General features: G+C 39.1%; 1 protein-coding gene across 4 annotated transcripts in view; it reads left to right on the plus strand.

The window, feature by feature from the left end:
- Positions 1 to 21,891, plus strand: part of abr (ABR activator of RhoGEF and GTPase) — a 135,384-nt gene that overhangs the window by 52,104 nt on the left and 61,389 nt on the right. For 3 of the 4 annotated variants that reach the window (XM_008428046.2, XM_008428048.2, XM_008428050.2), the window contains exons 2-6: positions 3,566 to 3,732; positions 12,232 to 12,330; positions 13,941 to 14,126; positions 18,294 to 18,401; positions 21,243 to 21,303. In XM_008428046.2, coding sequence (XP_008426268.1) covers positions 3,566 to 3,732; positions 12,232 to 12,330; positions 13,941 to 14,126; positions 18,294 to 18,401; positions 21,243 to 21,303 — 621 coding nt within the window. Of the gene's footprint in view, positions 1 to 3,565; positions 3,733 to 9,291; positions 9,520 to 12,231; positions 12,331 to 13,940; positions 14,127 to 18,293; positions 18,402 to 21,242; positions 21,304 to 21,891 lie in introns of those variants that run through there. The other variant, XM_008428051.2, reaches the window with a different exon arrangement.

A 21,891-nucleotide genomic window follows, 5' to 3' on the forward strand; every position in this document is an offset into this window, starting at 1 on the left:
GGAAACATGCCAAGAATTATCTTGATATATAAACTGATATTGTTTCTGAAATTGTTGTGTTAAATGTCAATCGTTTAAATATTAAATTATAATTTCCTGTACACTCTGCCAACTTATACAAGAATATAAGTTCATGGGTTTTTTTAAATTTTTCATTGACAATAACACAAAGGATTCCATTTGGACATAGTCTGTTTTAATTATCTGAATTAATTATCGCAGAGCTACATTAATGTAGCTCTGCGACAAGAGGTCAAAGCAGTTCTGTGTGAGATATGAACATGTTCAGGCCAACTAAGAGGAAGTGATGTTCTCCATTCTGTAAACCTCAGGAGTAGAGAAATGAAATCATAAAACAACTAATGCTAACATGGTGATGAAAGGCTGTTTCTGCTGTGTTTATGTCATGGAAAGTGGTGGCAATGACGGGACATAACATTTTACCGCAATAACAAACTAACAGTGAAATGATTTTCTCTCAGTATAAGCCAAGTCTACTGCATTCAGTGTTTCTTTTTTAATTTAACATTCATTTAAAAAATAATTTGATATTTGTTTTTCAATAACTAATTTGTTGGAGGTGCAATATCTGTATTGTATCGGAAGTGAAAATGTATTGGCACGCCGCTAATCAGAGATTACATACAATCACTACAATCTGAGCATGGCATTCAGTCAAGAGGCATTCAGTCCAAATTCTTCGATTTTGTTACATTCTTCCTTTTTAAATTTCTGTCTGGTTGTATGGTTAGAAAGCTGGACACAGACAAAATTTTCAGACTCCACAAAAAAGCTTTAGTGTCTGGTGACATCATATCAGGGAACTCAGATAATCAGAGTTCATAACAGTACATTCACTTGTTTTATTTTTCCCCTTCCTTTGCATGTGTCTGATTTAGGATAGTGTTTGTAGTCGGTATGGTAACAATGACATGTTTGTGTGAGAAAATGGGTGGATTTTAGGGAAATTTGACTGTGATAGAAAACCTGGTTTATGCAGAGAATAATAAACTTCTAGAATTCAGGATCTGAAATATTTAGCGATCATAGCTGTCATGAATAGGACCAGATGGAAAAACTCAAACAGGAACACAAAAAGATCACACTAAAGTTTGAAGACAATCATTCATAGAATTGTTTTTTTTTAATTATTATTATTTCAGAGTACTTTTGGAAAAAAAAAAATCTTGAAATGCTTACAGGGAAATCCATACTTCATTGTTGAGCAGGTATTTAAATCTTGATCTGTTTGTATGAATTAGCAGCAGTGGGTCTGCCTTGTGTAAAAGACAGTTACAGTTACTTCCTCTTCCCTCTCTGCCTCTGTGTGGCTTTCATTAAAACTGCTAAGCAGATCTAATGAGCTGAGAAACTGACCAATCACATGCCAAATTGCCCTCTGAGAGACTCTCACACACTTAACACCAACAATGACGAAATCAAACGGCCAATATGCATGACGGTCGGGATGGATAAAGTAAACTAGTCTACTGTATGCATTCCAGGTCTCTGCTCGGCGCAGTTGGAGCTGTATTTCTCAATGGGCTCTGTGTCCTTCAGATGTTTCTCCAAATAGAAAATAAAGAGCAGTAATGGCTGCCTGCTTTAAAATAGATTTTATTTGGATTCTGATTAGAGTGTTGGCATCTTCCTCACCTTAATACTTCACGCTCCACTCGTGTCTTCCTGCAACGCTTCACAGAATGTAGCTATTTCTGCGTATGCGTGACAGCTGCATAAAAATCACGTCGTGATTCAAATTCTCAATTATCAACACACACACACACACACACACACACACACACACACACACACACACACACACACACACACACACAAGCATGCAGCTTGCAGATGGAGGCTCTGAGTGACAGGTGGGCCTAATGACTTGAGGTACGTGTCACAGACTGCATGTCCAGCCGAGCTGCAACATTAACTGGATGATGTGAATTGTCCCAGTGGGGTCTGAGTCCCGCTTTTCCTATTAGTTTTTATCTGCATCTCATTAGAAACGACTGATATGTTTTACGCGAACACACTCGCCCTATCCAGGACTAGAATACCCACACAATCACTGTTAAACATCACCGAAATTCAATTTAGAATTTTTTAAACACTGCTGACTCAGTCTATTTGATTTTTGCATGTTTTTAACCTTTATTTATACAGGTTGTCTCATTGAGAGTCAATATCTCATTTACAAGAGAGACCTGTTTTGATATGACATACCAAAAAAACAAACAAAAAAAAAAAACACACACACACAGTAACACCAGTTATTAAGAAATCCAACTCAATTTAATAACCTAATAAAATGTGAACAAAAACAAGAGCAAGTTTCATAAGAATGCTCTCTTTGTCTAAAAGAAAACAAAAGAAATATGCATGAAAAGGAATGTGCTAGTTTCTGTGGGAAAATCAGCTGTGATAACATAAATCAACCTCTTTCTTTATATATTTTTTATTCCTCACTCATTCTTTGAATATCTAGTTGTTATTCCAGTCGTCTTGTTTTTGCTGCTGCTCTTTTGACAGCAGGACAGGAGTGATTTCACAGTCAGCGATGTTCCCTTCCACTGGAGCTGTCACCGCTACTCAGGGCTCGAATGCCAGCGTTTACGAGTTTCGACCTGATTTCTGACACAAAATCCAGTACACGACTGTGTCAGGGCTGTGACTCCACAAAGTTGAAGTTAACCCCTGGTTCTGGACTTTTGGTAGTTTTTGCCTTTATTTTAGGGCTGCAACAATCGATTATTCAATCAAATTATTGTGACGGTTAATTAGGGGAAATAAATTGGCACAGTCTGCATATTTTCCATTAAACCACATAAGCCTTTTTTACATACAGTGTTGGAAGTACATTAAAAGTTGCAAATAATTTATTTACTTTTGTTGAAAAATAAATCAGCCCAGACTTCCTTCATTTTGGGAGCTTGGTGATCTACCAATCTTATGTACCTCGGCAAAGATTCTGGGTAAAACAGATTTATAGACAAAGAAGTTTTTAACTTGGATTTATAGATTGCTTTGTACAGTTTTGGCTTAAACACTGCTCTGAGGGTGGACGATTAATCGATTACTAAATTGATTATTTCAAAAACTGATTAATCTCAATTACTTTGATTAGACATTCCAACTATTTCATATTTTCAGAGCTCTGTCTGAATTGAACATTTTCATTTTGGGTCTAGTTGTTTTCTCTCAGCGCTTTCACAGCAAATTGTTATTCAGCACTAGAATTCATTGCTCGGAGTTGCATAACTGGCTGGAAAGTGATGCCTGTAACTTGAAGTGATCCCTTTGTTCTGTGGTGAACTGTTAACCTGCACTTTTCCAGTATCAGAGCAGCTGGAAAGCCTTCCAGCCGTCCAGCCTATAACCTTATCCTCCATCAGGAAAACAGAGACTCGTGCACAGTGACTTTTATTATTTATGCTCTAATTATTTGGATGTTTTCATGGAAGATTGTATTTTGCCAGGGCAAAATGTGCCGCAAATGTATCACACTTTTATCAGCGTACGTGTGACGATAAACCTGTACTTTTTTCTCCTTCACACACAGACTTCAACTATAACACAGATGGCTACGACGGGGACGGAGCCGAAGACGGCAAGTCCCAGGATAGCTCTGAGACGCTGCCCTACATAGACGAATCGCCCACCATGTCCCCCCAGCTCTGCGTGTCTCAGGGGCCCGATGGTGAGGTGGTCTCCCCCTCGCCTCTGGAGGTAAGAAGAGGCTCAAGGATACACACAACAATTAGGGACAAAAGTTTTGACTTGGGAAAACTATTCATACCCCCTGGCTTTTATTGAGGTTATATACACTGTGAACATACCGTTCCTTAAGGGACACTTGGTGGTGATAGAATCAAGCTTTGGGGATCCTTTTTTTTAAAACTTGAAACAGGGTCTTTGTGTTTATCAGTCAAACAAAGTATTAGTAAAATACACTGAATCTTGTGGGACTAAACGTAAAAAATAAAAGGGGAAAGAGTAATTTTTCAAGGCATTACGTACTGTAAGTAAATGACGGAGCAGGAAGTAACAGGAGGGTAAATTGCTGCCCCTGGTGGTTGATTATGTGGCTTTCCACTGGATATATTTCAATCAAAACATTGGTACATGGACGAATAAAGACATAGCCTGCAATGCATGAGTGATTTTTTAAAAGATAAATTAGACTAATATGCAGCAGTGCATGATACTAGAAACCCTACCGTTAATTAGATGACGGTATTTCCTGTCCTGTGTACATAAACGTTGCTATCCATCCTGCAGCACTTCATCCTCGTTTTCCCTCAAACATCTGATTAAAGGCTCTTAGCTGCTCTGCTCCCAGATCTGTTCGAAATATGAGATGATTGATGGCAGCTCCTCTTTCTGTGTCAGCTCCACACATTCAGCTGAAAAGATCAGATTCACTGAGGCTTGTTAGGGGCTTTGACATTAATCACTGAATTCTGGTAAATACACAAGCTCAACGCAAGCATGAGAAGTTGTGTTTAGTTCTCATCATGGTGCTTAAGTTAAAAAAAGTGTGTATCGTGTCTTTTTGATTATTTTTTCTTGTTCTTTCCTGAATATGTGGATTTACTCATGTGTTTTATTTGTTTAAGCTGCAACTAACGATTATTTTAGTAATTGATTAATACACTTAAAAAAACCTTTCACAAGGTGATATTTTAGATAGTAAATCATTCCAGTGCAGTTTTGAATCTATGCTGTTGTATATATAAACTCAATATAATTTTATTACGTATTTCCTTATGTTTCTGAGTCATTGTGCAGTTTTCTCATCCTCTGGTGTTGTTAACTTGACCTGGCGATCATGTCACTCCAGGACCGATAATCGCCTATAATCACCTACCAGTGTGTGTCCACCCACCGTATTATCTGGCATCCAGTAATTGTTGTGGTTCAGCACTGGTAGCTGAAGGGCCACTGAAACAGATGGACTCAATTTGTCAGTCTGAGTGTAAATTACAGCACATGTGTGGACTGTGTTAACCGAGACCGGGGGTCCAGATCAATATCTGTCACTTCAGGAATGTTCATTGACAGTACAAACTTATTCATAACATATGACTTTTGCACATTGTCAAGTTGCAACTACAAGATATTTTATTTGGATTTTATGTAGCAAACACAAAGTGGTGCACAAGTAGAGAAAAAAGGGGTTGAAGTCTCATGTTTTTTTGCAGCCTAAAACTGATTTTCTGAAAGGATCTAATCTGATCTTCACCTGTTTGCTGTGTTGCCTGCTTCTAATTTGGGCTTCTTTTAACAAGCCCTTTCTTCACGAAGTGCATGAATAACAGTGTAGCTGTTCTTCCATCTGAGTTGTGGAGCATAAAGATACTAAAGCTGACAATGGTGGAAGCATCCTGATCACAAATAAGAACAGAGGAGTAATTAAATTATGGATTTATCACTTCTTAACCTTTAGCAATATTGCTATTGCATGATTAGCTTCCTAGCTTAGCCCTCTTCAGCAGAGTGGGCTCATTCATGTTGAATGAGTGGGCTGTTTCTCCCCTCAGAACACAGGAGGAAAAAAGTTTGTTTGTTTCCAAGGTAAAAAATTAGATTACCTTCCCGTATTTACTAATTTCTCTATTGTTTCCTCTTTTATTATCTGTGCTTTCAATTTCCTACATTTCAGCATTTGCTCTCTGTCTTTGATTCTACTTTTGTATTCTGGATTTGAAGCACCATTACTGTGTAATCACTGCGATATAAATACCCCTGGTCCTCATCCAGGATGGGTTTTTAATCGAGCTAATTCATAAATTATGAAGCTTATTATTTAGATGTGTACTTTTGCTGGTGCGTCAGTTTGCTTATTCACTGACATAGATGCTTGTCTCCATCTAGTGGTAAGCAGCAGTAAGAGCAGAAGATGTTGAAATTTAAGTTATTAAAATATGAAACTCAAAGAAGAATACTTCAGATATATGGTGTCAAGAATCTACCAAACCAGAACTGTCTTAAGAACAAGTAGAACGAAACATCTTTTGGTCTTCAGAAGCTTTTACTTCAGGGTCCTAGGAGTTGGTGGGGAAAGAAAAATCAAACTAATTCTTGTAATTTTTCAAGAAAACAAAAAATATGACTCTACTTTTGTCTAATTTTGGTGCAGTTTGTGTGTKTTTTTTTTAAGGTAACTCTTTATTTGACAGGGTGTGCATAAGACCGACATGTCACTGTCATAAACATGACATAACATCCTGTCGCGGACATGAAGGAGGCTTTATGAATGTCTGACTGTTGTCATGAAGTGTCATTTGGTAAATAATGATACTTTTAATGCGAAGTTGCTTTAAAAGTTGCATTAAAAGTCCATTAGTAGTGCCAGCTTTGTATTATTTTGTAAATAAAGATACTTTAATGCAAAGTTGGCACTTTTAATGGACTTTTAATGCTACCTGTAGAGCAACTTTGCATTAAAAGTGTCATTATTTACCGAATGACACTTCATGATGACAGTCAGACATTCATAAAGCCTCCTTCATGTCCATGACTTATGTCTTGTTTATGACGCTGTCATGTCCGTCTTATGCTCACCCCGTCAAAGTGTTGCCAAAAATAATCTCTACATTTTTATGTGTGATCTACATGCTCTGTAATAGTCGGCATCTCTCACACAACAGCGCAGCTAGAGAAGAAAACGTGAGCGCCCGAAGGCTTCTTCACTTTCTTCCTCCTCATGCTTGTTAAGTTGGCCTCCATTTCTGCTGAATTTGCAGAGCCTTTCACAAAAGCTGACAGCTCCCAGCTACACACATGTATGCAGTATGATGCACATGAATAAATAAGAATAAAATGTGCATATATTTATATTCTCCTGACAGAACAGTGAGTTTTCTAAAGTTTGTGGTTGGTTTGTCTTCACTGTTTATCATCGGTTCTCCTTTGTCTTAGTCTGGTGTCGTTTTCTGTCTGCTTTCCTTGCCTTTAACGATCCTCACCCCTCAACTTAATGACTGGAAATTGTGCTGACTTTGAAATATGGGCCACAAACATAAGATGAGCTAACAGTCACACTTACTAGTTCTTGGTTTATAAAGTGAGACTGACATTTATGATATCATCTTGAATTTTTGCCATTTTTACTTTGCATAAACAGTGACGATACACAAGAAATAAGTAAAACCTTCAACACGATGACCTTTGAGCAGTGAAACAAGACAATGGTTATCGTGGGTGATAGTTTTTGCATTGTAGCAACTTAAATTTAACAGCATGCCAACATCGTTGCAGTCCTCAATCATTAAAAAAATACAAACACACCTAAACTAAACTCTAATTGGTAATATATATCTTGTACATCGTTGTTGTTTTCAAGCTACTGCACATACTTTTCTGTAAAATCGTTAAAGATGATTTAAGATAAAGTTCATCTATAGAACAAAATGTTGTGGCTAGGTTTCTTTTTAAAAAAAATTTAATCCTGTAAAAAGCACTTAATTAAGTGTAAAAACTGCTTAATTCGAAAACGAGCTTTTGATGACATCACATTATAAGTTGCTTTTGAGTATTTTTCTGTGTTTGTTTAGTTTTTTTTTGCTGTTTATTTTTGGCATGTTACTTAAACTCCTCCATTAAACGGCTTCTGAACAGCTGCCACAAAAAGGATTGTTTTCATCTGTGAAAACACTGACTGAGTTTGTGAGGAGCAGTGATTGTTAAATTTTATAACGTCTGCTGGGAGGAAGGAGCTGTGATATCGCTCATTTGTGCGCATAGGATGCAGCAGTTCGTCACCGAAGGAGCTCCAAGCTATTAAAATAAGTAATCTTTAAGGTATTTTTGCATAATGCATTCACATCCTGAATCTTCAGTTTAAGCTTTATTAGCCTTAAACATTTGATGCCTAACTTACAGAAATCCTGTTTAGCACAAAAATCAATCAGGTGGAAAGATTCCATTTGGGATAAATATTAGTACAAAATAACCTTCTGAAGACGATGTCGATGTTTGCTTCAGCTTCACCATTGAAATCAGTGTTTGGGGATCATTAGAGTGCGACTTTGGCATAAACATAAGAGTGAACTTAAAGGCATTGACATGTTTAACCCTTTCATGCATGAATTATGATCCTTTGTGTCGGGATTTTTTTCCCCAATTTTATTTTTATTGTCATAAGGCATAAAAAAGGTAGGAAAAAAATGTGTAAAACTTTTTTTCTATTTATTTATTTAATTTTTGTAATTTTCTCCAAATACAAAGTTATTTGAAAAATACATCAGTAGTATTGTTCTAGGGGTTATCTGACATCACAATATATATATTTTTTTTACCTGCAAGAGTCGTCTACAGTAGAATGAGGGACCGGGTCGGTTGGCATGCTTTTTGTCTGTCGGCCATATTGGATTTAACCAAAATGATTTCTTGCATTTGCAGCTAAAGGCCAGTGGTTGATACTGTATTTTATGATTCGTTGGTGTCCTATTCAGTGGACACCAGCGCATTTATGTCATTTATAACATACAAATCCACAAGAAGCACAAGAAAATGACTTTTAGACAGCTGTCCATTCTAGTGACCACTATGCATAAAAGGGTTAAAATCTGTAAAAGTTTCTAATTTGCCCCAGTTTTTACCTGTGCCTCCATTCTTGTGCCTCTTGTGATGTCATCAACCCACATAACGCAAAGGAGATATTTTTTCTTTTCTTCTTCTTTTCAGTGGGATTGAAAAGATATTTTGTGAAATTCTGTTGTGGACGTTTCATTTATTCACCACCTAGCTGTGTTTTTATTGTGAGTGACCACTTGTCAATGAGACCAAAATACATCACTGGATGGTATCTTTAAAGCCCAACACGGGGGACTCTCAGGAACTACTTGATCTGCAACCAGAACCTCTGAGCAGTCCACTAATGAGACGATGACCAAAGGAGGAAAAACTGCAGCGCGTACCCATGCGAGAAAGGCAGAACCTGTGTTTTATGAAGAGGAAGTGGCTTTTGACTGATGACAGCAGAAGGCTGAAATAAAGAAGAAAAGCAGAGAACAAGTGTCCCACCGTTGACTCTACAGAGAACCGGCCTGCGCAGCCATCAAGGAAGTGGCTGGATAGCGTTAGTTGTGAGAGGAGGGGCGTGTGGAGAGGAGAGGGGAGGGGCCGACCGTATCGACCGAGGTGGAACTGCAACACACATACACACCGAACACACACCGAACACACAGAAACACCAGGAAGCCCAGCAGAGGAAAGGGGGGGTGGGGTTGCGTAGGCGGGGCCCTCTCTCCCTTTCTCTCCCTCACTCTGTCGGCGTCCAGACGAGTTGCTCCGAAGGGAAAATCCTGATGTGTCCAGGCGGGCCCTGATCCAGAAGCAGAGAGAGGAGAGGAGGTGGCAAAAGAGCGGACAGGAGAAGAAGGAACCATGGAGGAGGAAGAGGAGGAAGTGCTGGGCTACTTGGACAAGGTGCTAGAGGAGGAAGACGAGGTGTTTGAGTATGGAGATGGCGAGCTGGACCTCATCACTCCGGTACATAAACAGTTCAAGGTGAGGTGAGGCGGGCGCTGGACAGCCGGACACAGGAAAAACCCGCCGGCGTTGCAAACACTTTGAAAGCTGATCCACTTGTAGACTAACTGAAAGCCATAATTGGAGTCCTCTTATGATGTGGCGTCAATGTGTTTGTTTTTGTGCTTGTGAGACATCTGTGCTGCAGTCGTTTGTGTGCATGTGTGCGTGTGTGTAACAAAGCAGCTCTTCTGGAGCACATGTCTCTTCATTCTGCTGCTCTGTGAACACTTTTGATTTTTGCTACCCAAGCTAACTTGTGTGTGTGTGTGTGTGTGTGTGTGTGTGTGTGTGTGTGCGTGTGCGTGTGTGTGTGTGAACTCCGCTCTGCAGTTGAACTGTCTCACACTGCCACAATATCAGCACTGTTATCTCAACCAGTGAGTACAGGAGGTGCTAAAGGAAAGTATGCACGGAGAATCCTTCTGTGTTGGGGAGGGAAAATAATACATGCTTCCTTGCTTTCTGGATTTCTCATCTTGGCCTTGCTACACAGTAGCTCTTTGTACAGCGGAGGGAAAATATTCTTCTTCCTGTCTTTTTTTTCCTCTTGCCCCCCTTCCAACTTTCTACGACGTATTTAACGCTGAAATGGTAAAGTGAGCACTTCTCCTGCACTTTAGCAAGTTTAGCCAGCTGTCAGGTCTAAAATCCATCCTGCAGAGTTTCAAAAGTATTCATAAGGCTTAAACATACTATCATTTTGTCACAATAAATTGTCCTGCTAATTATGGCGATAAATTATACTATTGTTACTTTGAGACCATTTTCAAGTACCGTATTTTCCACACTATAAGGCGCACCGGATTATTAGGCGCACCTTCAATGAATGGCATATTTTAAAACTTTTTTCATATATAAGGCGCATAGAATAGACGCTTCAGTTTGGGTTGCCAAATTGTTCCGTACCCTATTTTTCACATCCACATTTATAAAGAAGTGGTCCCCGAGTACTTTATATAGTAGGCTGCCCCAGTCTCATGGTGTTGCGATATTGTGCCCAGTTGCTTTCTGGGTAACACAGACCAACCGACACGCTGCCGCCGCAGTCTCTGTCTCTCTCCTCCTGCCCCTCCGCCTCCATACATTACAACCTTACTCTGTTGTTTGGGTCTGTCATGTCCCGTTAAGGAAACCTGGTTAAATCTACAGAAAGATCTGCTAGTACCACCATTGCTAAACAGTTAGCTGTGTCTTTAAAAAAGACTTGTGAATCACCATACTTCATGTGATAATTGTTCAGGACGTCATCACAAACCACACCTTTGGTCTTCAGAGATAACATCGATGTCAGAGGGTAGTAGAGACGGATTTAACACGTAGAGCCAAAGTCGGGCCTTCTTCCCCCTCTCTCAGACGAGGGCTGGTGTGCTGATATCATCGCAAGGATCTGACTGTGTTAATAATTAATCATCCTTTGTCCTCACTAGTTGCTTTTTGCAGATCTGTGAAGGTGCATATGTGTAAGCAAAGAAGACTTGGTTGTTTTTTTTCATAACGACACAGCAGAAGATTTTTATTTCTTTCCATCCACAGAATTGACTCGTAATGTTTTTTTTTTATCTGATATCGTGGTATTATGACGCGAAGCTCTCCTACATGGTACATTGATCAGGATTCAGGGTCATTTAAATATGCAAATGCAAAAACACTAAATCTTACCAAGTATTTTTGGTCTAGTTTCTATATGTAAGCACACGTGAAATAAGACACAGGAGCTTGTTTAAAGTCAATGATTCCTTTAGGTTGATGAAAAAGTATTAGTTCTGCTGTCAGATGATTTTATGGATAACAAGACATTTTTCCCATGTTATATGTGAAATAATCTGCCAGTGGAAGCAGTATATTAACATTTATTAACTTGAAACAAGCTCCTATATCTTGCTGAAAAGTTACCTGTAAGTTAGTTTGGTCAAGTGTGCAAAGATATTTGCACTAGAAACTAGAGCAAAGTTTCTTTCTAGTGCTAAAGCACTGTCAGTTTTACTTTTCTGCCTAAAAGTAAAACTGCATGTGACCTCACACTCGCTGGCTAAGGAACGGTTAACAAAAAGAAAGAAAATGTCCTGACCCGGGTTAGGTTCTGTGGAAATATCATAAAAAGGAAGGAAAGTTGCCTGGGAAACGGGGAGGAAAAACGGACCAAATTAGCGTGAGAGTTGAGGAAAAATGCACAGAAACTCTCGCCTTTGCTCTTCTGAAATTTGGAGTGCTGCCGCTAAGATGACGCTGAATGCTATGCGCACAAAAAAGACGCCAAAACATTCATTCAGATTTAAATGAACAGTTTGAAACAGATAAAATATAATCTAAAAATAATAGTTTCTTTTACCTGGAAGCTTCATACAAACTAGATGAGCTGCTTGGTATTAGACTTTCATCGCAACCTTTCTTGACATATTTGCACCTTACAAAGCTGTGACTTCTTTGACACTGGCCTCTATGTATAGCCTGAAAGCCACATGATTCAGCTAAGTCACCTTTGACGTTTTCAGATTAGGAAATCTTCTCACTGCACAAGTTGTATGGTTTTCGTTTCAAACATGTATGTGTTTTTTATTCTGGCGTTTGCCCGTTGTCATTAACTGCTCTGGCACCGTGCAGGAAATGAATTAAAGTCGCGGACCTCCCGTGCAGTGCCGGCGTGTACTTTGTGTCCATTTCATTACAGCGTTTTGTATTGTTTTGCAGGGAGATGTTGAGAAAGGGCTGGAGATGAAGAAACTGGTGCTGTCTGGTTTCTTGGCCAGTGAAGAGATCTACATCAACCAACTGGAGGCCCTGGTGCTGGTGAGACGCACATTCTCACACAGCTGCTGCATGCGGACCTGTTTTAGTGGGTCAGAAAATACTCAATCGTATCGAGAGCCGAACCGCTGCCACTGCAGTTTCCTGAAACACACGTTTCCCCATGCTGAAGCAGCGCAATATGTCATTTCCTGCCTTTTTGTAGCCACACGCTGCCCTATGACCAACATGGGGTTTCACACGTCGGGTTCAAGATCACCACTGTTTAGTAAAACTGGAGTTAATAATCAGAGTAAAGATGGAAAATGAATAAAAGCAGGTTTTGTAGTGAGTTCATCAAAACAGAGTCCAGTAAAGTCAAATTGGTCTTTACTTTTTAGCAGCTGCCGTCTCACCTGTCTGTCTCAACACAGCCAGACGTTACACAACACAACCCAAAGTGGCCAAGTGTCTCCAGAACACATTTGCATCATGACTTTTAGTCTTACTTTGCTTTTAATCGCCGACTTTTATGTTGAAAACGTCCGTAGCAGACCAGCGCAGAGTTTGTTCCTGCTTGTGTCGCCGTTTACAGCTGCTTTGAGTCTAAACCACCGTCACCGCAGGCTTACCCACGATGAGGGATCGTTGTAAAGTTAGCGACTTGACGCTATCGCCTGGGCTTCTGTAGGCAGACCTGTGTTATATAATCAACTCAGTCCAACTGTATTATTCAATAAGAAACATGATTTCAAAGTATTTATAGTTGAATTGGAAATGAACTAAATGCTTAGTCTGAGTTTGAATGAAATGGATTAATTTGATTCTATGGACACCTGTTTATCATCTAAATTGCCTTCATATGGCGTGCATGTAAATAAACTGAATTTAATTGATCTGTTTACTTTCAGTTCAGTTTTTTTCTGGCGTTAAATGGTTCAGTTTAAAATTTTCCACATGCTTATTCTCAAACAATACTGTCCTGATTGATCCACTGCTTCCTTCCTTTTCATTTTCTCTGTTACTACTGCAGAAACGATCCGATTATAAATGTCGCTAGTATGTTTTATATATAGAAGTGGGGATGGCCATATGGAGTTCGCTTTACTGCGATATTTTGAGGTACGATTGCGATAATAATTGGCGATAAGAGCCTCTTATTATTACTTTTTAACTGTATAGCCGTGTCTGCATGGCAATCATAGCTGCACAAACACAAATATCGCTCCTGTAAAACATTTTCTTTAGGAAACCAGTGACCATCAAGCTGCTCGTTCAAGCTTTTATGTTGAATGACACTTTTTCACGTCTTCTATGGAGACTTCTAGCTGTGCACTGTTTGGACATTTCAAATTATTTTTGATGGACTCGACCGGTCTAGTGAATGAATACCAGACTCTTTATGCAGTCCTTTCATTCTCATACTTCTACTGGATCAAACTGTGTGCCTGCGGCCATCATGGCCGCTGTGTAAAAACATGAGCTATGATGCGCCTTCATCCAACCTCTGAAATCGGAAATACTCTGACTCATCATTAAAAGCCAAGAGAAAGCTTTCAAGTTTTTCACTCTTATCTGGACCCTCAATCCCACCCACCAGAACCAATCTGCTCTCAAATTCGACGTGATCTAACCCTCCGTTAATTCAACCAGATTTCTTTCTCCCTCCGCAGCCCATGCGCCCCCTGAAAGCCGCAGCCACAAGCTCGCAGCCCGTCCTGACCATGCAGCAGATAGAGACCATCTTCTACAAAGTCCAGGACATCTTTGAGATCCACAAGGAGTTTTACGACGCCCTGCTGCCCAGCATACAGCGCTGGGACGAGAAGGTCACCGTGGGGCATCTGTTCCAGAAGCTGGTGAGTCTGATGTCGCCTCAAGAAGTTAAACTGCCTGGGTCTTTTTTTTTTTCCTTTCTTTTTTCCCCTCTTTGATGTCATCCACAGAGAACAAGAAAATGGCTGTTAGAGAGTTGTCAGGCTTCTCTCAGTTGGCTGCCAAATTTAGACAAGTGATTCACCAAGTAGCTGTTCCTGTTTGTGTGTGTGCGCATGTGTGTGTGTCCGTGACATTTGCAGAAATAGTCCAGCTTTCAGTCCAACACTTTTTTTTGTTGTTGTTCAGAAAGATTGGTGTCAGATCAGTTCACATTAATCATCTATGCAGTGAATTTTGAACTATCAGGCTTCATCAAGTTGGTACAGTTTTTAAAAAGTAAACAATTAAACTGAACTGCTTTACATGGATTGTAGCTAATCTTCTATTTGGTTCATAATAATGTGCCAATGTAGAATCCAAAATCCATTTTAATCTTTGAAAATTGTTGAATTCAAATTGCATTTTCAATACTGACTTGCAGCAGTAAGCTCATATTTGAGTTCATAGAAACCGATTTTGTTTCTCTGCTGTTCTTTTCTTACCTTGTCTTGACGATTTATCGTCCTGTTGCCGTTTTCTGGCTAAATCCACGTTTCCTGAAGGTTCTGGTTCTTTATCTGAGTATGAATTAATCAGATGTCTGCTCCGTCAGGAGAGATCCTGTGCTGTTGTTGCTGTGATTAGAGCAGAGGAAGTGTTTTCCAGCTCAGTAGCAGATTGTATAATCTATTTTTCAACACGACTGTGGCTCAACTTGCTTCTGATTAATTGTTGCGTCTGTTGGCTGCCAGCTCAAAAAGCCAAGAGTCCTCTTGGTTTTACTACACCTGTCAACACATGAGTTGATGTCGCTGTGTAGCTATCCAGTTATGACATAAATCTGTAGTTCATGTTTGTCTTTCTTGGAGGATCAGATTTAGACACGTTGTAAAGTATCTCAGTCAGAAAATGGTTGTAAATCTATGATTGTGCCAAAAGTTACAGCCCCAAATTGATTCACTGGATGTCATATAAACAAGCAACATAAAATCTAAAGAAAAAAACAAAACAATAAAACATGAAATCAACATAACGTTTTTATAACCTTCATGAAATCTGCAGAGTGTTTAACTTTTTTTATATTTATCTCATTAAACCCACAAGCTATGTAGTAATGTATTGGGATTTCATCAATAAAAAGGAGTGCATTGTTATGAAGTGGAACTAATTAGATTAAGCAGTTATTGAAATAATCATAAACTAATTTAGTAATCGATTCACCATAAACTGGAATATACAATTTCAAAAAAGGCCATTTGTTGAAAAAGTAACGTACTCAGAGCAGTAATTAGACTAAAACTGATTTTAAAAAAAATGTTTCATTTAAGTAAAAAAAAAAAAAACAAAAAAACAACCTTTGTCCCAAAAACCTGCATAAATGTTCCTACATTGGAGTAGGCTTTGATTGATTAATCAGATTAAATGATGAATTGATTATTGAAATAATCTTCAACTAATTTAGAAATCGATTCATCCTTAACTGGAGTAGACGGACTCAAAAAATGCCATTTGCTAAAAGAAAGCATACACATGTATGAGAGGCTTAAGTGGTTTAATGAAAAATATGCACAATGTGCCATTTTCTTTTTTATTTGAATTATCGATTAATCGTCAGAATAGTCAGCAGACTGGTTGAGTACTAAAGTAATTGCTAATTATTTTACACATCATTACCAGGGGTGCAAACAAATGTGCCAGATCACGTACATAAACCCAACTCCCTGCCCGGTTTGCGTCTTTTACAGTAAGAAAATGTTGACTCACCTCATGCACTCAGACCCAGGGCTGTGTGAGTAAATGAAACGTTTATTGAAAGTGTGCCATCAGCTGATGCTTAACATCAGACCAAATGGTACAAATGACTTCAAACTTTCCCTGTTAATGACTCTCTTCTGCTGGGATCGCAGGAGTCACACCAGCCAGAGTCAGCTATTACTGTAGTCATCAACTCCCATCTGTGCTGTTTAAATGTGCGTAGACAAGCATGTTGTGTGACAGCAAAACATTTAGTTGGAGTAGCAGTGTGAGAATACAGATGGCGGTGTAATTAGCCGCCACACGCATCCTGCTGCTCCTCGTCGGCAGCGTGGAGTCCACCGGAGCAGCAAGGAGTCCCAGGAAAAACCGCGCAAACGAGACGAAAGCCCGCTGTGCATCCCAGTTGTTTTACCTTTCTCACACAAGCACCAGGTTGGGAGAGACGTGGATGGATTTTGATTGGGAGTTAATTGTTTAAGTCAGTTTGTTTTGAAAAGCTGTAAATAATAAATAAAATACTATTTTAGACTTTCTGTGTAAGTGGACAATATCCCTTCATTAAAAAGAAAGTTTGGGCAAAAGCAGTGATTTTTTCAAGAACACCCCAAAGTTATAGTTTTGTTTTTTTACTCTACAAATCCAGTAAAATTCTCAATTATTATGGGACAGTAGTGGCATTTGCATGTAGATAAGACCTAAAGAAAAGAATTATTGTCCAAAACCTCAAAGTGTACAAGAGAGACTTTGTACCTACTCGGAGTTTATATTTTTGTCAAGATGTAGATCAAGAATTCCTCTCTGTTTGTTTACATTAAGCTTACATTTGATGTGGGGCTGAAACAATCAATCTGATCAATTAATTGTATTAATCAATTATTGAAATCAACTAATTTTGTAATTAGTTAGTTACTAACTGGAGTATTTATGCTTAATAAGGTAATTTGCTTAAAAAAAAACAATACAGTCAGAGCTGTAATTAAACCAAAATTATGTAAGTTAAATGTACATTTCATCTCATTTGTGCTCCTCGTTTATGGGAGCACAAATGAGGGAATGCTGCTCCCACATTCCCTCATTTTCCACCTGCCACTCTGACCGGCTGCGTGAAGTGTTGCAGTTTTCCCTGGAGCGCCGTGGGTTTCCTCCCATTCTAGACACTTTGTCACAATGTGCCGAATCAACGTGAAGAAATGTCGTGAATTTGTATCAGTTTGTGCTTCCCACTCTCTCTATTTCTGGAAGTTTCTCTTCTCCTTCCAGCGTTGTGCAAAAAACTCACTTCTTTCTGCGATAATGAGGATTGAATCCTTATTTGGCTGGTTTTTGGGTTAAAATATTGAACTTATTGACTGAGTGAAAGCTTTTCTGTTTGTGCTGAAAAAGACCAAATGTGTTTTGAAATGTTATGCGATAGAAAAGCACACACTACCTATGACTTTCTCTCACCAGTAATTTTCTGTTTGCCACTTTTCTGTCACTGAGCTGTCGGTTTCTGCAGCTAAACCTCTTCAGAACCTTATCCCCATATGAATTATATGGTACTTTTCATTGCTTTATTTACAGCTAACAAAGTCCTTTGACGTTTCTTTTTTGCGGCATGACAAAATGTAAAAGTTGCAGGGATTTGAATACATATGCAATGCTTTGTATCTAGAAGAGAGATGGGAGGAAATGAAGACAAGACGGGGAGTTTAGGAACAAAAGTAACAATAGCCTCTGATTCACTCTGTTCAGTTAAATCCACTCCCACTCCTTTGACAGAGTGCAGTCAGCTCTCCAGCTTCTGCATTCAAGCTAAACTGCGGCAGAGTGCATATGTACGCAGTGCTGGCCTGCAGCTTGTGTTACAATGCACACACAGGGCAGCAGACAGGGGCTGTTAGTGGATGGGAAGAGAAAGATGGCGACTCTTTCAGGAAAGGGGAAAGAGGATTTGTTGACTGTCATGTGACAAAAATGAAGGCATTAAAATGTCTTGAACGTTGATTTAAAAAGCAATTTGGACTTAAATACGTAAATCACAGATCTTAAATTTTTTTCTTCATAGGACTATTTAATCTCATATATTTTATGTCGTTTTAATATTTTTTGTTTTCTGGTGGGACTTTTATGTCAGACAAAAATTTGAGTCACACTTATATCGTCATTGCGTTCTGTGACTCAAGGAGATTGAGGCGTCCGGTAACTAGTAGTTACCGTACAAAAAAAACATTTAAAATTCTTACTTGAATTTGACTACGTATCCTTTAAGACGTAAATAAAACTTATTTTTTTCTAAAGTCCTACACTTTTTGGTTCCTTACAGTCCCTTTATATTTTTCTGACTTTTCTATTTTTCCGTAATGCTTTAGGCCAGCCAGCTGGGAGTTTACAAGGCCTTTGTGGACAACTACAAGAACGCGCTGGAGACGGCGGAGAAATGCAGTCAAGCCAACATCCAGTTTCAGAAGATATCTGAGGTTAGTTGTTGCTTTTATTTTTACAGTAAAAGGATCGGTGGGCAGACAAAGAGCTGTAACATGTCTGCCAAGGAAATCAGCAGCATCCATTGGCTTAAGCACTGTAACGTGTGTTAAAAACTGTGTTGCGTGTGAACAACAACTTCTGTAGGTTTCTACACCACTAATTGGACAGTAAGCATGGCTTTTGTTTCTCAGCTCCTACAAATCCTCCTCACTTACGTGATGATGAACAGAAACAAAGAAGGGAAGCAAATAAAGTTTTAAATAATCCCTTCATTCAGAGAGCAGCTATTTATGGGGAAATATGCTCTTAGTATGAGGAACATAAGCTTACCTGTGTGAGTCATATGGTTGAACCATTTGACCCACACATGGACACATTAGCAGAAACAACTACAGTTACAGTTGCAGTATGTCACTTTATTAAAAACTTTTGTTCACATATTTGTTAAAACCGTCACCATATCATGACAGTTTGCAGTGAGACGGATAATCTGTGAAAAGATCAATCTCCTCCACCTACACTTTGTGCTATTTTTGACATCTGAAGAAATGCACCACTTCCTACCGGAAACAACCAATCAGAGCCAGGAGGCGGGTCTTAGCGCTGTCACTCAACATCACACACTCGCTGATAAAAGTGCTAACGGCGAAGAAACAACTCACCGTCACAGAAAAACGGCTCATCCGCCCTCATGCTAACTAGCCTAGCCTTCAGAACGAGATCTGCTGATGGGAAAAAGCAGTAGTGATGGCACAAAGCAATATCAGCACCTCATGAGATTGTGATTGACGAGCGCCAAGACCCGCCTCCTGGCTCTGATTGGTTGTTTCTAACTTTCTTTTTCGCCCACAGATTATCTGTCTCATATCGTACCGTCACAACATCATGACACTTTCCAAAAATATGCAAAGAATATATGTATAAGTGTGTACTTTCAGAATATCTCCTCTTGATTTTGTTATGACTTGTTGATAATTCTGCTATATTTGCTGTTAATCGTGGACACAGAACATACAGTCTCTGTTATTGTGAGCAGGAGGCGTGTGGTTTATTTTAGCTGTTCACACGAAAATAGGCCACAATCTTTAGAAATTGGCTGTTCATAAACACACCAACATAATTTTCTGGTTGTGCAGCTGACACAACTACCAACAGTATACTAAATCACATGTGGGGAACAATGTTTACAAATCACTCAGGTCTTCTGGTTCTAGACTGTGCTGCATCCCAAGAACCAGAACCAACACAATGAAGCAAAATTCAGCTTCTGTCCACTTAAAATTTGGGAATACGCATCCAAAAAACTGCAAAGCTGCTGAAACACAGAGTTCCTTTAAACCAAGCCTAAATATCCATCTGTTTGAAGTTGCCTTTTATTAGCAAGAGCTGAAACATTGATACCTATATTTGATGTGTATTTGCTTGATGATTTTGATTATGGCATTTGACAAAATGTAATGCTCTTGTCTTTTTTTCATAATTGGTTACTATAGTGTGTTTTATGGTGTAAAGAACTTTGAACTGCTTTACTACTAAAATGTGCAAAACAAACTTGACTTAAGAAGGAAAATCCTTCATCAGGATCCCATTCGATACCAAGGATCAGCTTGGGCCGTCCCTAATAAACATTACTCCCCACATTTTAAAGACTTGACATGTGAAAAGCTTGATGGATTACTCCAGTAATCATAATTATCAATTAACCTAAAACCAGACGCTGTGGATTTGAATTTGGGGAAGCATATCTCACCATCTGTTCATGTGAACTGAAGCTGTTCTCTGAGCTGCTATCACTACTCTGCAACCTCACCGTGTTCAGTGTCCTGAGGCTCTTGCGATCAATATTGTGCTAAAAACAGAGACACGCTAGGTGTGTCTGTATAACAGCACAAATATTTATCCATCCATCCATATTTTATACCTGCTTTATGCTCCCCGGTTTGCAGAGGGTAGTTTCCAGCTGTCATTGGACCAGAGGTGCAACACAAACAGGCGAAGCACAAACACAAAGTCCATAGTTAAAACCACTGAAGACAAGCAATATAAAATATTCCTTAACTGTGGTTTAGCTTCTAGTAAATGTTAACTGCGGTTGGCTGTGGAGGAAATCTCAACAAATTAATTTCCTCAAAAAGGAAGATACTTCCAGTTGCACTTAATCCACATCCACTAATACATGATGTAGACGTGCTCTGCTCTGCTCAGGCCTTTCAAATTCACTTCACTTGACTTGCTAGTAGAGAAAGTCATTAATCCATAAAGTTCTGCAATTCATAAGGGAATCTTTGAAGGTAAATCTCATTAGTTCTTTAGGTTTTATTACTTATTTTCGTTAGATATGATTGTTAAAACTAGATTTTTAATTTGAAACCATGTCAGTACAGAAAATTATAAGAATTGTTATTTTTGTCCATGTTGCCCAGCTGTGTTTGAATGAGACATTACTTTTGAACTGAGCATAAAATTGAAGTATTACCCTAATTTATTCATCAAATGTTCTTGTCATTGTCTGCTTTTTACTGAAAGAAAGATGCATCATCAAAGTACATTTTGCTGGTTGATGCAGTTAAAGACCGAAACAATGGTGGGAGTTCTTAGTTCTGATGCATTTGATGAACAGAAAAAAAAAAAGATTTCCCAGAATTTAACTTGTTGATTACAGATCAGTGCCATGTGAGTACTGCACAGCGTAAAAACTGGTAATTGTACGTTTGTTTTATTTTCACTTTGGTCCTTATTGCCTTATGGTTCCAGTTTTTGTTAGCAGTTCTTAGTAAACATCTTAAGATTAATATTTTTTAATCAAATTTTTCTTTGTCCCTGTTTCTGTCCAGACTGTTAGAGTGAAAGGACCCAAAGACTCCAAAGACTCCTCCACAAAAAGTTCCATGGAGGGTGAGTAGTGTGTGTTTCCTGTTGTTTTTACGCTCCAGAGTGTGTCTGCACCTGTCTGGGTTGTGAAAGGGAATCCAGTCTTGTCCTTTCTGCTTGTGTATGCAGCGGTGGGCATCAGGAGTCAAATCGTAGTTTGTGTGAACCTGCTCTCTCTCTCTCACACACATGCACACATACACACACTCTCTCTCTCTCTCATTCTCTCACTGCCTCGCTCCTCTACTGCCTCTGTGCCTGAGAAGGGAGGTAGTGATCTGGAGCGGAGAGTCAGAAGAGCAGTAGGGGGATATGGCGGTTCTGCTGGTGCTCAGACTGTGTTGTAGCTGCAGATCCGGTAAAGACCGCATGAAAAGAGCCGCTGGACTTTGATGGAGTGTTATTTTTCTCTTCTTTTTTTCTTATACCTCTGGGATCCCGTAGTTAATAGGTGGAATATGATTGGGCGACGAAGTAGGAGCACTTAATTAATAGTTGTTGTTTTTTTTATTGCGCTTTCATTTTCATTTACTAACATCGCCTGTTCCGTTTAAACTGCTTTGCTAAAGAGAATGGAAGTTTCTTTTAAAGCTGTTATCTGTGCTGGACTTT

Source organism: Poecilia reticulata, linkage group LG14 (genome assembly GCF_000633615.1).
Source record: "Poecilia reticulata strain Guanapo linkage group LG14, Guppy_female_1.0+MT, whole genome shotgun sequence".
In the NCBI taxonomy this organism is placed as follows: domain Eukaryota; kingdom Metazoa; phylum Chordata; class Actinopteri; order Cyprinodontiformes; family Poeciliidae; genus Poecilia; species Poecilia reticulata.